Source organism: Pleurodeles waltl, chromosome 5 (assembly GCF_031143425.1).
Source record: "Pleurodeles waltl isolate 20211129_DDA chromosome 5, aPleWal1.hap1.20221129, whole genome shotgun sequence".
Taxonomy (NCBI): domain Eukaryota; kingdom Metazoa; phylum Chordata; class Amphibia; order Caudata; family Salamandridae; genus Pleurodeles; species Pleurodeles waltl.
The window spans coordinates 776,816,330-776,833,021 of NC_090444.1; the positions used below are offsets into that span (position 1 = coordinate 776,816,330).

At 44.4% G+C, this 16,692-nt stretch overlaps 1 protein-coding gene across 5 annotated transcripts in view; it reads left to right on the forward strand.

Annotated features, from left to right (window-relative positions):
* RRBP1 (ribosome binding protein 1) overlaps window positions 1-16,692 on the forward strand; it is a 287,797-nt gene that overhangs the window by 143,119 nt on the left and 127,986 nt on the right. For all 5 annotated transcript variants that reach the window (XM_069234754.1, XM_069234756.1, XM_069234753.1 and 2 more), the window contains exon 18: window positions 11,062-11,099. In XM_069234754.1, the coding sequence (XP_069090855.1) occupies window positions 11,062-11,099 (38 nt within the window). The remainder of the gene's footprint in view (window positions 1-11,061; window positions 11,100-16,692) is intronic.

A 16,692-nucleotide genomic window follows, 5' to 3' on the forward strand; every position in this document is an offset into this window, starting at 1 on the left:
AATTAATAGTTTCAAGAATCTGGCTTCACTGTATGCAGACAATTCTATTCTTATAGCAAAGACCCCCAAAGCCCTACAGACACAGCTCCTAGCGATGTAAATGTACACTTTCTGTACAACAAACAAATTGGTACTTAATTGCAATAAATCCAAGATAATGACCTTCAGGAGCAAGAGCCAATCAAAGTTTTTTAAAAAAAATAAATCAAGACTAACTTGAGTAAATGGCTTCTTTCAGATATCTAGGTGATATAATTACGAAAACACTGAAATGGTCAACCCACATCCATTGGCAACTCGGAAACAGCTACCAATGCCCACTGCTTTTGTGTATGGTGAAAAGGAACAAGATAGTTTCTCCAATTCCATCAATAACATCTTCCAAGCAAAGATGGGAACCTAGATCTCCTATAGAGCGGAGTTATGTGGACTCAACAGATTAAGAGAATGCGTAGGATGTTGTGAGGAAGTTTTGTAAAACATTCCTCAAATTAACAGCAAGTTTCCTGTCCACTGTGCTGGTAGCAGACGTGGGTTTATTAGATTGGCGGTTTAGCCATATTAGAACATTGGAATGTTGGGAGGTCCATTGGAGATCATGAAGTGCTCTGGGCTTCTAATGGATGGTTAAAGCCTGGAGCCTGAACATTCCAATGTTCTTTGTTCAGAGCAACAGCTGTGAATAAAGGTCTCACAGAGCCCGAGGGGATTTCAATCCCCTAGGGCTCTGTGAGGCCTTTGTTTTATTTATTATAACATTCTGCTTTCTAGTGGGGGAATGTTCTAATAGTCTTATAGCCCTTTCTAGCTGGGCTATACTGGCAATTAATGTACGCTCCCTTGTTAAAGACCCGAGCCACATGCTTGGGCCTAGAACACTGGAGCGGGCCTTTAATGGATATTATAGCCCACTACAGCGGGCTCCAAGGCTATTTTAAAACCCCTCTGCTTCTGGGTAAGACTGTGGTCCACTCCAGAATTATCCACTTATAGGCATGCCCTGGAAGAACCTATCTAGGGAAATGTAATCATATCCCATGGCTCTCTCATCTCAAATCACAATTTAGTAGTCTGGCCTGAACATGCACTAAAACAATCTCTCATTTATAAACAACAACACAAAACTGTAGTTAAAGAGGCTTTTTGGTAAAGTACGATAAATTAATGTCATCACAATGCTAAACCAGGTGGATTGGTATACATGTTTTTAACCATTAAACAGATTTCAGTCTTCAAACCCTATATGGATGTGTACCTATCACATCAGGCTTGCACATTGTATATAAAATGTAGGATGGTACAAATCCCTACACAGTGCCCTATGCAATTATGCAATTGAGGATGTAAAACACTTACTGTTCTTTTTGCCCTTTATTTGTCCTGCAGGACCCAGGTGGTCTTGGATCAAGCCAACTTGTGTTGCCTTGGGTGTGAGACATTTCAAAACGACCTATCAAATTTTCCGATCAGATAGCAATCGTCCCATAGTTTTAAGTCTTACTAGTTACTTGCATGCAGTCTGGTTATTAGGAAAATCTATGGGTCTTTTACTGTAGCTCATGTATAAAGTGTTGTTTTTTAACTGCTATTGATTTTGCATGGCATTGTGCGTGTTAGTACGGCATTATACTATGAATCAAAAGCCCATTGCTTTCATAGATTACATTTATGAAATATCCATTCTAGTCGTTTCTTTTGTATGTGATTTTAGCTGATGATCAAATAATGCCCACGTGATTTTTGCTGCTGAATGTAACTTAGTAGATTGTCCTAGGCTTTGATCATGTTTTTTTAGTTGCAAAGGATTTTGCTGTGTGGTTGTTTTATGGACCTGTTCCCAAAATCACCATAATAATAATAACAATAATAGTAGTAGTAATAATAATAATAATGCCAACAAGAATCCCATCCGGTGTGCTAAAGGCCGACGCGGGTATTCCTCAATAGAGTCCAAATGTCAATTTTCCGCCACCAAATACAAACTGAAAAGGCTGAGTTAAAAATCTTCCTACCTTGTGGGTAAGGCCTGCAAAGAAAACTTGTCTGTGCAGCCAAAATCCACTTATGTGATTAAATGGTGCAAGGAAGCATCGAGGCTGGGCAATTCACTATTTTCTAATTGAAACCTGTCATCACGCAAGAGGTAAAATGCCAAATTAAATAAACAAGTTTCAACCTTGAAGTGTCAGGATACATTCTACTAAATACAGTTGGGAACTCTTGCAATTCAAATGTTTCTGCTGAATCCATGTGCGGCGAGAAAGAGGACATTGAAATCTTTATGTTGGTTTGCAGCCACTATTGTAAGGTCAGTTCCAATATGATAGAGAATATCCTATGCAAAGAGCAGCATGGCAATAGTGCAGACCAAATGTAGTAAAGTGCCTCTTTTTGACATGGCTACCCCCCACTTTTTGTGGTAGCTGGTGATTTCGCTGCTAACCAGGTCCCCAGTACCAGATCACATTCCCAACACTGAACAATTGTTTCTCCAATTGGCTAATCCTTTAGCACCCTCTATAAATCCCTAGTAAATGATACCTAAAGAATGAGGTACTAAAGAGAGTCCCTAAGGTCTGCAGCATGAATTGTGCCACACTAAGGGACCCCTCACTAAGCACATGCTGGGCTGCCATTGCAGACTGCGTGTCTTAGTGCAGACAGAATTGAAAACACAACATGTCACACATCCCAGTGTGCACTGCATGCTGTATATGTAAGTCACCTCTACAGCAGGCCTGACATCCCAACGGCAGGGTGCATTATATTATATTACATGTGAGGACATATCTGCAGGAGCAGATATGCCCCTGCTATATCTTTGTCGAATCTTAGGCATAGTAAATGGACAGGGAAGTCATTTTAAATGCACGTGCTGATTACAGTGATTGATTTATCAATACATGCACCCAGAGGGCACCTTAGAGGTGCCCCCTGAAAACCTACCAGCCTCTGGTGTGCTCGCTGACTAGTATGAGCCAGCCTGCCAACACCAGACATGAGTGTAACCCCCTAACGTGAGAGCCTTTACTCTCAGGCGGTCAAGCACAAAGCCTGCTCTGGGAGAGGTGCTACACACCCTCACGAACAGAATGACCTGCACATCTTCATTCCAAGGTAGGACACTTCAAAGAAGCCCACCGCCCTTGGGATGCAGATCTGGCTTTCCTCACAAGGAAAATGCCGACCCTGCCCCAGGGCCCATTTGGCACTTGGACATGTGGGAAAGTTCGTATTCAAAGAGGTGTGTCCATCCCTCCCATCAGTCCCACCCCTAAGGTGAGCTGCCTGATGTGGATACTATGTTTCAGAATTTGCCATCTTGGTGTTGGCAGATTTAGGAACTCTGGGAGAGGGTTATGCCCACTTCCCACAGGAAGTGGTCATATTGGGGTGTAGTGACCCCAAGGGTAAGTAGCCCATTGGCTACTACCCTACACTCCCCGAAATGTCCCTAAAGTTTGTTTTTAGGGGAGCCCCTGGCACCAAAGAAGCAGATCCTTATGACTTAAAAGCTCAAGGACCCTGAAGAGCTGTGAAAGCAGAAGAAGAGAAAAGAAGCAGCTGACCTGTTACCAATCCCGCCGACCTGTCTGCATCCCTCGTTGAAATCTGCACTAAATTTGACTCGTCCTCCAACTCGGTCTCCAGAAACTTGGGAGGATGGTCTGCCTTTGAAAAAGACCCCAAGACCTCCAGTGAACAGCATACCAGTTCTCCAGCAAACTCCAAAGAAGGGACTCTTAAGCCTCCGGAACTGCCAAAACCCAACAACTTAAATTCACCATTGCACCCGCTGTCTCCAACCCAAGATGAAGAGGACCACTTGTGCCCATATGTTCCCCAGCCCTCCAGAGTCCAAGTCCAGCATGGTTTCACCACTCCGGGACTCCCCAACGAGGCCTGCAGCCTCCCTCTACTAGTGACCACTCCCGGAAGAAATACACGACACTCGAACACTGTAGGAAGTTGGCTCTGTATGCACTATTTCAAAGTAAGGAATAGTATGCACAGAGTCCAAGGGTTCCCCATAGAGGTAAGATAGTGGCAAAAAGAGATAATTCTAATGCTCTATTTTGTGGTAGTGTGGTCGAGCAGTAGGCTTATCAAAGGAGTAGTGTTAAGCATTTGTTGTACACACACAGGCAATAAATGAGGAACACACACTCAGAGACAATTCCAGGCCAATAGGTTTTTGTATAGAAAAATATCTTTTCTTAGTTTATTTTAAGAACCACAGGTTCAAATGTTACATGTAATACGTCAAATGAAAGGTATTGCAGGTAGGTACTTTAGGAACTTTGAATAATCAAAATAGCATACACCGTTTTCAAATAAATCACATATAGCTATTTTAAAACTAGACAGTGCGATTTTCACAGTTCCTGGGAGGAGTAAGAGTTTGTTTGTTTTTGCAGGTAAGTAAACCACCTACGGGGTTCAGGTTTGGGTCCAAGGTAGCCCACCGTTGGGGGTTCAGAGCAACCCCAAAGTTACCACACCAGCAGCTCAGGGCCGGTCAGGTGCAGAGTTCAAAGTGGTGCCCAAAACGCATAGGCTTCAATGGAGAAGGGGATGCCCCGGTTCCAGTCTGCCAGCAGGTAAGTACCTGCGTCTTCGGAGGGCAGACCAGGGGGGTTTTGTAGGGCACCGGGGGGGGACACAAGCTAGCACAGAAAGAACACCCTCAACAGCACGGGGGCGGCCGGGTGCAGTGTGCAAACAAGCGTTGTCGTTGAAATCAATGGGAGACCAAGGGGTCTCTTCAGCGATGCAGGAAAGGGGGGGGCTCCTCGGGGTAGCCACCACCTGGGCAAGGGAGAGGGCCTCCTGGGGGTCACTCCTGCGCTGGAGTTCCAATCTTTCAGGTCCTGGGGGCTGCGGGTGCAGAGTCTTTACCAGGCGTCGGGATCTGGGAGTCAGGCAGTCGCGGTCAGGGGGAGCCTCTGGATTCCCTCTGCAGGCGTCGCTGTGGAGGCTCAGGGGGGACAACTCTGGCTACTCACGTTCTCATAGTCGCCGGGTAGTCCTCCCTGAAGTGTTCTTTCTCCACAAGTCGAGCCGGGGGCGTCGGGTGCAGAGTAGCAAGTCTCACGCTTCCGGCGGGAGATGCAGTTGCTTTAAAGTTGCTCCTTTGGAAACAAAGTTGCAGTCTTGGGTGAACAGAGCCGCTGTCCACAGGAGTTTCTTGGTCCTTCTAGAGCAGGGCAGTCCTCTGAGGATTCAGAAGTCGCTGGTCCCTGGGGAGAGCGTCGCTGGAGCAGTGTCCTTGGAAGTGGGGAGACAGACCGGGGAGAGCTGGGGCCAAAGCAGTTGGTGTCTGTCTTCTCTGCAGGGTTTTTCAGCTTAGCAGTCCTCTTCTTCTTAGGTTGCAGGAATCTAGTTTTCTAGGTTCTGGGGAGCCCCTAAATACTGAATTTAGGGGCGTGTTTAGGTCTGGGAGGGCAGTAGCCAATGGCTACTGTCCTTGAGGGTGGGTACACCCTCTTTGTGCCTCCTCCCTGAGGGGAGGGGGGGCACATCCCTATTCCTATTGGGGGAATCCTCTTTCTACAAGATGGAGGATTTCTAAAAGTCAGAGTCACCTCAGCTCAGGACACCTTAGGGGCTGTCCTGACTGGCCAGTGACTCCTTGTTTTTCTCATTATCTCTCCTGGACTTGCCGCCAAAAGTGGGGGCTAGGTCCAGGGGGCAGGCATCTCCACTAGCTGGAGTGACCTGGGGCATTGTAACACGAAGCCTGAGCCTTTGAGGCTCACTGCTAGGTGTTACAGTTCCTGCAAGGGGGAGGTGTGAAACACCTCCACCCAGAGCAGGCTTTTGTTTCTGTCCTCAGAGAGCACAAAGGCCCTCACCACATGGGGTCAGAAACTCGTCTCTCAGCAGCAGGCTGGCACAGACCAGTCAGTCCTGCACTGAACAATTGGGTAAAATACAGGGGGCATCTCTAAGATGCCCTCTGTGTGCATTTGTTAATAAATCCAACACTGGCATGAGTGTGGGTTTATTATTCTGAGAAGTTTGATACCAAACTTCCCAGTATTCAGTGTAGCCATTATGGAGCTGTGGAGTTCGTTTTTTGACAGACTCCCAGACCATATACTCTTATGGCTACCCTGCACTTACAATGTCTAAGGTTTTGCTTAGACACTGTAAGGGCATAGTGCTCATGCACCTATGCCCTCACCTGTGGTATAGTGCACCCTGCCTTAGGGCCGTAAGGCCTGCTAGAGGGGTGTGAGAAAGTAGCCTCTTTCTAGCCTTGTTACCCCCACTTTTGGCCTGTTTGTGAGTGTATGTCAGGGTGTTTTCACTGTCTCACTGGGATCCTGCTAGCCAGGGCCCAGTGCTCATAGTGAAAAACCTATGTTTTCAGTATGTTTGTTATGTGTCACTGGGACCCTGCTAGTCAGGACCCCAGTGCTCATAAGTTTGTGACCTATAGGTATGTGTTCCCTGTGTGATGCCTAACTGTCTCACTAAGGCTCTGCTAACCAGAACCTCAGTGGTTATGCTCTCTCTTTACAAATTGTCACTAACAGGCTAGTGACCAATTTTACCAATTTACATTGGCTTACTGGAGCACCCTTATAATTCCCTAGTATATGGTACTGAGGTACCCAGGGTATTGGGGTTCCAGGAGATCCCTATGGGCTGCAGCATTTCTTTTGCCACCCATAGGGAGCTCTGACAATTCTTACACAGGCCTGCCACTGCAGCCTGAGTGAAATAACGTCCACGTTATTTCACAGCCATTTTACACTGTACTTAAGTAACTTATAAGTCACCTATATGTCTAACCTTTACCTGGTAAAGGTTAGGTGCAAAGTTACTTAGTGTGAGGGCACCCTGGCACTAGCCAAGGTGCCCCCACATTGTTCAGGGCCAATTCCCCGGACTTTGTGAGTGCAGGGACACCATTACACGCGTGCACTACATATAGGTCACTACCTATATGTAGCTTCACAATGGTAACTCCGAAAATGGCCATGTAACAGGTCTATGATCATGGAATTGCCCCCTCTATGCCATCCTGGCATAGTTGGCACAATCCCATGATCCCAGTGGTCTGTAGCACAGACCCTGGTACTGCCAAACTGCCTTTCCTGGGGTTTCACTGCAGCTGCTGCCAACCCCTCAGGCAGGTTTCTGCCCTCCTGGGGTCCAGCCAGGCTTGTCCCAGGATGGCAGAACAAAGGACTTCCTCTGAGAGAGGGTGTTACACCCTCTCCCTTTGGAAAATGGTGTGAAGGCAGGGGAGGAGTAGCCTCCCCCAGCCTCTGGAAATGCTTTCATAGGCACATTTGGTGCCCATTTCTGCATAAGCCAGTCTACACCGGTTCAGGGACCCCTTAGCCCTGCTCTGGCGCGAAACTGGACAAAGGAAAGGGGAGTGACCACTCCCCTGACCTGTACCTCCCCTGGGAGGTGCCCAGAGCTCCTCCAGTGTGCTCCAGACCTCTGCCATCTTGGAAACAGAGGTGCTGCTGGCACACTGGACTGCTCTGAGTGGCCAGTGCCATCAGGTGACGTCAGAGACTCCTTCTGATAGGCTCCTGCAGGTGTTGCTAGCCTATCCACTCTCCTAGGTAGCCAAACCCTCTTTTCTGGCTATTTAGGGTCTCTGTCTCTTGGGATTCATTAGATAACGAATCCAAGAGCTCATCCGAGTTCTTCTGCATCTCTCTCTTCACCTTCTGCCAAGGAATCGACTGCTGACCGCGCTGGAAGCCTGCAAAACTGCAACAAAGTAGCAAAGACGACTACTGCAACTCTTTAACGCTGATCCTGCCGCCTTCTCGACTGATTTCCTGGTGGTGCATGCTGTGGGGGTAGTCTGCCTCCTCTCTGCACTAGAAGCTCCGAAGAAATCTCCCGTGGGTCGACGGAATCGTCCCCCTGCAACCGCAGGCACCAATGAACTGCATCACCGGTCCCCTGGGTCTCCTCTCAGCACGACGAGCGAGGTCCCTTGAATCCAGCAACTCTGTCCAAGTGACTCCCACAGTCCAGTGACTCTTCAGTCCAAGTTTGGTGGAGGTAAGTCCTTGCCTCCCCACGCCAGACTGCATTGCTGGGAACCGCGACTTTTGCAGCTACTCCGGCCTCTGTGCACTTCCGGCGGAAATCCTTTGTGCACAGTCCAGCCTGGGTCCACGGCACTCTAACCTGCATTGCACGACCTCCTAAGTTGTTCTCCGGCGACGTGGGACTCCTTTGTGCGACTTTGGGTGAGCACTGTTTCACGCATCCTCGTAGTGCCTGTTTCTGGCACTTCTGCGGGTGCTGCCTGCTGCTGAGAGGGATCCTTGTCTTGCTCGACGCCCCCTCTGTCCCCTGACGCAATTGGCGACATCCTGGTCCCTTCTGGGCCACAGCAGCATCCAAAAACCCTTACCGCACGATTTGCAGCTAGCAAGGCTTGTTGGCGGTCTTTCGGCGGGAAAACTGCACGACTCTCCACGGCGTTAGGGATCCGTCCTCCAAAAGGGAAGTCTCTAGCCCTTGTCGTTCTTGCAGAAACCTACGCTTCTACTGTCCAGTAGCAGCATCTTTGCACCCACAGCTGGCATTTCCTGGGCATCTGCCCATCTCCGACTTGCTTGTGACTTTTGGACTTGGTCCCCTTATTCCACAGGTACCCTCGACTGGAAATCCATCGTTGTTGCATTATTGGTTTGTGTCTTTCCTGCAGAATTCCCCTATCACGACTTCTATGTCCTTTGGGGAACTTTAGTGCACTTTGCACTCACTTTTCAGGGTCTTGGGGTGGGCTATTTTTCTAACCCTTACTATTTTCTAATAGTCCCAGCGACCCTCTACAAGGTCACATAGGTTTGGGGTCCATTCGTGGTTCGCATTCCACTTTTGGAGTATATGGTTTGTGTTGCCCCTATCCCTATGTGTCCCCATTGCATTCTATTGTAACTATACATTGTTTGCACTGTTTTCTAATACTATTACTGCATATTTTGGTATTGTGTACATATATCTTGTGTATATTTGCTATCCTCATACTGAGGGTACTCACTGAGATACTTTTGGCATATTGTCATTAAAATAAAGTACCTTTATTTTTAGTATATCTGTGTATTGTGTTTTCTTATGATATTGTGCATATGACACTAGTGGTACTGTAGGAGCTTCACTCGTCTCCTAGTTCAGCCTAAGCTGCTCTGCTAAGCTACCATTATCTATCAGCCTATGCTGCTAGACACCCTATACACTAATAAGGGATAACTGGGCCTGGTGCAAGGTGCAAGTACCCCTCGGTACTCACTACAAGCCAGTCCAGCCTCCTACAAGGGGTGACTTACCTATGCCACAGGCAGTGTGAGGTTGGCATGGCACCCTGAGGGGAGGGCCATGTCGACTTAGTCATTTTCTCCCCACCAGCACACACAAGCTGGCATGCAGTGTGTATGTGCTGATTGAGGGGTCCTTAGGGTGGCATAAGACATGCTGCAGCCCTTAGAGACCTTCCCTGGCATCAGGGCCCTTGGTACCAGGGGTACCAGTTACAAGGGACTTACCTGGGTGCCAGGGTTGTGCCAGTTGTGGAGACAATGGTACATTTTAGGTGAAAGAATACTGGTGCTGGGGCCTGGTTAGCAGGGTCCCAGCATACTTCTCAGTCAAGTCAGCATCAGTATCAGGTAAAAAGTGGGGGGTAACTGCAACAGGGAGCCATTTCTTTACAAAGACCCTTCTGCACCCGGTGCTACGGAGAAGAGGACCGAAGCTGTCTACCTGTGCCTGAGCATTTTGAGGCCTGAGCCCTGCTATTGATTCAGCCCGGCTGACTTCCTGGCCAGAGTCTGCAGCCGCTTTTTGAAGTAATCAATCTTCATTGAAACGCATTGGGCACCCAACTCTGCTTTGCACCCCGAACCCCCTGCCGCTGATGGTGTACTGCTGTTGCTGCTTGGACCCTGCCCATTACTCACCTTAACTCCTGGAGATAGGTCTTGTAAGGCGGTGTACTCTACCTGTTTGCAGAGCTTGTTCTACCTCCTATTGGATAACATTGCAGACCTCAGAAATTGCACTGTGTCCCCACAGTGAAAATAATGTATATTTAAAAACGTACGTACCTGAACGATTTTTTCTAATGCCTAAACATATATAAAGATACTTACTATTTCTATAAATTGCTCATTTATTGACCATTTTGTGTATCTGTGGATGTCTTGCACTCCTCTGTGTTAAGCCTAGGGCTGCTTGACCACACCACCTCCAAATAGAGCACTTTGGGATTGCATAGCAAGCCCAGTCCACTCGTTGGGGAAACCCCTGGACTCTTTACACAGTGTATCTAGTTATTCATTTCCCACATAAAGAGCCAGCTTACTACACCATTTCGTTTTATTAAGTTACCTTATGAGCTCCTCGACCAGGGCAACAGGCTTATATTTAAGGATCAGCGGGGCATTCGCACAAAATTTCGGAATGTTCAATGAGTTTAATGAGTAATCAGTTGCTTCATTATCATTCTGCTAATTGTCTGGCCGTTTGTCCTGAACTACTGCCTTAGGGTTTAGTCACTTGGGCCTGTTCTGTATTGCTCTGATCTTGTACAAATAGTGTTTGTCTTGTTTTTTTAACATGTCTTAATTTGTATATTGTGTTTTCAATTTGTTGTGCATGAGGCAGCTATGAATAAATATCCTATCTATAGTTTAGTGTGGAACTGTTCTATTTATCCTGTATGCCTTCCTCTTGCTACTGGTAAACGACTAGGCAGTGCTCTATCTACTGCAAGACACAACATTTGCTCACTGAATCAAGTGTATGATGGAGACATTTTAAGATTTAATCCTGGCACGTTAATTTGGGGTTCAATGTTTCCCAAATCAATTCAAATAATTTGAATATTGTTAAACACCTTTTATCAGCACCGAGCAAGTTTTGCAAAGTGTCATAGTAGTTTGTAAAACAAATGCTACTGAAATTGGTGCTACTAGACATTTAACAAACACTGCTGAAAGGAACATAAATGTGTCACTGTTGCAGGTACTGAATATTGTAACAATCTACCATTATTTTATGTTTTGAATTCAGGTTGCAGAACAAGCAGAAGTCATTGAGCTTCAAGCGAGGTAAGATTAATTGAATCTCAAAGGGCTTGCTTGCAGTACAGAATGTATCAAAATAGTTACAATCCAAAAGCTGAAAGTTCATTTCTGCAAGCAGTAATCCGAGTTAGGCATGCATGTGATACTAGACAGTCGAAGTCTGTGCTCTTAAATGATCTATCAAGTGTTGGTCTTACTGAAGCCCCTCGTCAAGTTTCGTGCACCAGTGCACTGCAAGTATCTTGGTGACATCAGTGGGAAGATAATAGAATAAATCATGGAATGCAAGCAAGAATCTTTCTTTAGTCATTTACTTCGAGTGTTAGTTTGATCTCTATCTTGTACATGATATCTTGGTTGAGTCGAATAGCTGTTGGAGTGCACTAATTTCTGAAATAGGAATAGTGGCATTGTGATGGGAATGTTAGGCAGGAAAACTGCAAGGTCCTCTTTTTGTTTTGCTGTAAGGTTTATTGCAAATGGCAGACCAAATGCTCCTTTTCTAAACCCTTGCTAAAGAGCCTAAGAGCGCTGCCTGTGAAGAACACTCACCTATGAAAAGATTTCCAATCTGTCTGACAGAGGACTATGCAGAAGAATGTAACTCCAGTTCTATGTTCAATCCGTGGGACTGAACATTTGCTCAAAGGACTGGCTAAGGAAGATACTCAAAGCCTGAAACTGGAAACTTGAGCAAGTCATGGAAACAGAGAGTGCTGCATCAGCCTAAAAAGGAACCAGTAGAAAAATGGCAATTGTACATTTCTTTGATCTGCACAAGTCATACCTCACCTGTGCTTGAGAAGTGGAAATGCACTGCAGACTCGGGGAATTGGAGTTGGTGTAGCGGAAACAAAGGAACACGTTTTAAATGGGCATTTTGCTGTAGACCTGAAGGGAAGCTGTGGGTAGTTTTTAGGTCTCACCTAGGCTGCGCATGCACTGTCTCTTTGAGACATTTTGTATACACTCTTTAGACTTACATTCAGTCTATAGATTTTGATTTGTTACTTTGCGTGTCCTTCAGAAAAGCTTGCTTCTATATGGTTAATCTGTCTTATCTGTCTCTCCTTCTTGTGTGTTGCTTCCTACCACTGAGCATGGCCATATTACCTGTAGCCTTTCACTTTGGTGCATTTTTGTTTGTTTATATGCACTATTTGTTTCATTGGTTTGTGTCCGTGTTTCTGGAAGCTATCCTTTTCTTCCTCTGTAATGTTGTTGCTAAAGTTTTATTTATTTTAAATGTATAGGCAGGATAGCAGTTTCAAAACAACAAATTTATAGCTTTCTGACCAAGAAGCGCTCACATAGTGTGAGCTTTGAATAATGTTTTCTTTTAGCTGGGGCTCGGTTACAGCAAAATTAAAAAAGTTTTGAAAGCTCATGTGGGGTGTGCACTTTTTGGACAGAATTGTTTTCTGTTTAAAAAGCGCACACATGAGCTTTCAAAAATGTTTTTTTTTTTTTTTTTGCTACGACTCAGTTACAGCAAAATTGAAACATTTTTGAAAAGCTCCTGTTGGGTGTTTTTTTGGTCCTAAAGCTAAAAATCACTTTCTAAGTAATGTTCTTTATTTAAGGTTTCCTTTGTTTTTTTCTTATTTTATTTTTTTTGTTTTGTTTATTTTTTTCTTTAAAGTGCTCACCTAACGTGAGTGTTCAAAAATATTTTCTTTTTGCTTGTACCCCGTTACAGTAAAGTGTAAGTATTTTTTAAAGTTCATGTAGGGTGAGCGCAGAAAGCAAAAAAATCACTTTCTAAGTTGCGTTGTTGAAGCTTTCATACATTTTTCGTTTATTTATTTTCAGTTTATAGGCAATACAGAAATTTCGGATGGTAGCTTTTCTTTCTATCAGCAAGCCTTCTGGTTTTTAGCCATTGGAAAGCAATTTTTGAAACAGTTCTGATCAAAAAGTGCGCACCCAACGTGAGCTTTCAAAAATGTTCTCTTTTTGCTGTGTCGGCCGACAAACAAAGGATTACACCACATTTAAATGCCTTTTGCAAATACAAACAAAGTGTAAGGGAGTAACAGCAAAAAGAAAAAAAAATTTAAAGCTCACATCGCATGCATGTTTTTTAAATAGAAAACAATTCTGTCCAAAAAGTGCACACCCGATGTGAGGTCTCAAAAACAGCAATCCCTTCTGTTAGCTTTGCTTTTAACTGCACGCCTTTTGGGTTGTTTTTGCTAGGACTATGTTACAGCAAAATGTTAAAAATTTTTAAAGCTCATGTCGGTTGTGCACTTTTTTGGACAGAATTCTTTCCACTCATCAGCAATCTACAACATTAAAAAAACTACAATATACCTCACTACCATCTACAACAATCTAAACCGATCAACCTCACTCATATCTACTGCAATCCACACAAAAAACTTAAAACAAACAAGATACACCAAAAACAAACACCATACTACACTCAACAGCAATCAGCTCCAATATACCCTACTCCACTCCACTCCTGTAACAAATTCACCACTCCAACAGTCAACCCCAATCCAGTATACCACACACCTGTGCAAACTACCACACACCACTCCAATCTATACCACTGTAACCACTCAAACAACCCCACTCTTCCCCACTTAATCTACACCACTCAGCAACACTACAAACTAACCCAATCCAGTCAGCCAATCCAGTCTGTACCAAAGCACCCCACAAAAAATACACTCCACTACAATCTGCCCCATTCAACCCCACTTAACACTAAAGGAATCTACCCCCTCTAACAACACTTAATAAGCATCGCTATTGAATGCCACCAAACCCCCTTAACTTAATAAACTATCCCTTTTAGAGACTAAATTCACATTTTATTTACAAACTCATACCATCCATCACACATCAGTTAATGAGCAAACGATTAAAGGCTAGTTTATTATCAAAAACATATACAAACTACACTTACTATACACTCACACTACTGTAGAACAAAGTTTTTAAAAAAACACTAGCTCTCAGAAAGGCGAGACCTGTTGTCTTTGTCAGTGCTTGTTACAACTTGAACTCATTGCCTGAAATCCACAAACCTTTCCTGAATGTATTTAAAGACTTCAAAAGCACAAGAGAAAAACAGACAGAAGGAAAACATTTCTCATTTCTGCATGACTGGGATAAGTTTCGTACAAAGTAAAACCAAAAAATGCCTCCTTCCAGCTATATATTCGCTGCTACAGGACCATGAAGAAATAGCATGACCCTGTAGAGTCATGTTAGGCTACAGCACTAAACCTTGACCAATTGAAAATTTGATTAACCTATCACCAAGACGGACCAGTATCTCTGTGATGACCTTGTTCCATCACTGGTTGACATTGTGGGGTGCCTAGACCTCAGTTCTCTATAAAATGTAAACTTGTTGAACCTCTTACTTATACTTGACTGTATGATGTAATAGTGGAAGCCATTTTGAAGACTCTCTCTGAAGGCTGTCTTAATATGCTATCACTAATTTAATGTCTTTAATGAAATCACCATACCTTTATATTATTTCCTGTTTGTTTGATGATCACTGGTATTTGATCCCTAAGATGGTACCACTTGTTTTTATTTTTAACTTGCATAATCAAGTGCATTTTTACACTGAACTATTTGTATGAAAGTCTGTGTCAGAGGAGTTCTAGGCAAGGTATTGCATACTGTCAAGTTCCTGATTTGTCTGGCACACTTGCATATGTGAACTGCTGCCAATAAAAAAGATTGCTGAGTACTTTGAATATTCATGTATTCTGAAAATGAGGTGCTCCAGTGAAATTCCTTGTGTTTCAGGCAAGGAAAAGAGAATCAGAGAAATATTAACATGTGTATTGTTTAGGCATATAATGTTTTTTTTTTGTGGCTATATTAAAGCTAAATGTACACCTATTGTGTTTTTTTTTCTATAACAGAATATTGTTATTAAAGGCGTTGCAAGATGTTATGCTATTCTTTCCCTGTATCTTGTCATGTGGTATAGAGTGCTTGATGAATATAGCCTGTTGGCTAAAGATAGGGGAATATACAAGTATGTTATGGTAGGAGTGAGTAGGCTAGATGATGATAACCTGAAAGCAGTTGATCATCCTTGATCTGTAAAGTAGTGGTCTACGTAATATGCCTTTTCACATTTTGTTAATGAAGGCAACCCCCTTCTTTAATGTTATGTATTACAATGTAAATAGCCTTTCTACTGCACAGCTGTTACGCCAAGGAGTATCCTAGTGCTCAGCACTAAGGTGAACACTATTGGGAGAAAACTCCCTGAACCTTTGCAAAGAACTAAGGGCCATATGTAAGAACACTTTTTCCCATAGACACAGAATGGGTAAAAACCTTTGCTACATCTGGCCCAAAGTTTTCAATTTCTTTCAAAATAAGGAGTTCATAGAAATACTCCAAAGTTCTACTAGTAGTTTGTTCCAGAGGGAAGGTCCCAAAAAGGGAAAAAGACCAGCCCCGATTCTGGACCTCCTGGTCCTAGGGACTTGGGCCAGACAAAAGTTAGAGTACAACCACCTAGAATCACATAAAAGTTAGCCCTTTTCCTAAGGTAGCCCACACCCAACTGATGAAGGGCCTTCTGGGTCAAGAGCAGCAGTGAATTCTCTTCCCAACAGGCAACCAGTGCAAATCTCTAAGGTGTGGGGAGCTGTGTTCTTAGGGATAGACCCTGTAATAAGCAGGCTGCTGCATTTTGGACCCCCCTGTAATTTGTTCACCAGATAGTACGGAAGCCCCAAATACAAAGCACTACCATAGTCCAGCCTGGATGTAGTTAGGGCCTGTACTACCAGTTTCCAGGCAGGGAGGGTAAGAAGATACAAAAACTTCCATAATACTTGTAACAGACTAAAACCGACTCCAACTATAGCATTGACTATAGATTTTTGACAGCATTTGTTTGACGTATTGGTGGGGGTGGGGGTGGGGGGGGGGGATGTCATCTACTGGCCAAAAGGATTACCAAGGCTCTTCGGCTGTTCCTCTCAAAAAGAGTACCTCTGTTTTCTCAGCATCCCATTTCACCTGATGATGCGTCATCCATAGAAAGATCGCTGATAGACAGGATCTGATTTCCCCCCTCCCCCACCCCCAGAACATTTCATCCTTACCCCAGGTAAAAAGAAGCTGGGTATCATTAGCGTAGGAGATTATTCCCCCCCCCTCCCCCCCCCCCCACATACACAGACCAGCCACCCCACCCCCCCCAACCGATTCAGCCAGAAATGCTAATGTGGAAGGTAAATATTGAATAGAGTGGGGCTTAAAGCCGAACCATGAGGTGCACCTACCTGAAGAACACTTGTCCCCCTACCTTTAAGGAAGGAAAAGCCTTTACAATTTTGAAAATGTATCTTAATTTATTGCCCGCTTTAAAAATCCTATCAACAAAGAAGATTATTTTTTGCATTTTTAACTTCCTTATTATAGTTTTTTGTGCAATTTTAAATCTATCTTTAGTCAAAGGGTTATAGGCACACCTCCAAAATCTTTCAAGGTGTTTACGCTCTTTCTTAGCCTCCTTAAGAGAGTCTCTAGACCACGGACAAGGAGGCTTGGCTCGCCAAGAGTGCCGAGGAAGTCAGGCGCAAACTCGCCAGTGGTGGACCTGATCCATTTTTCTAAA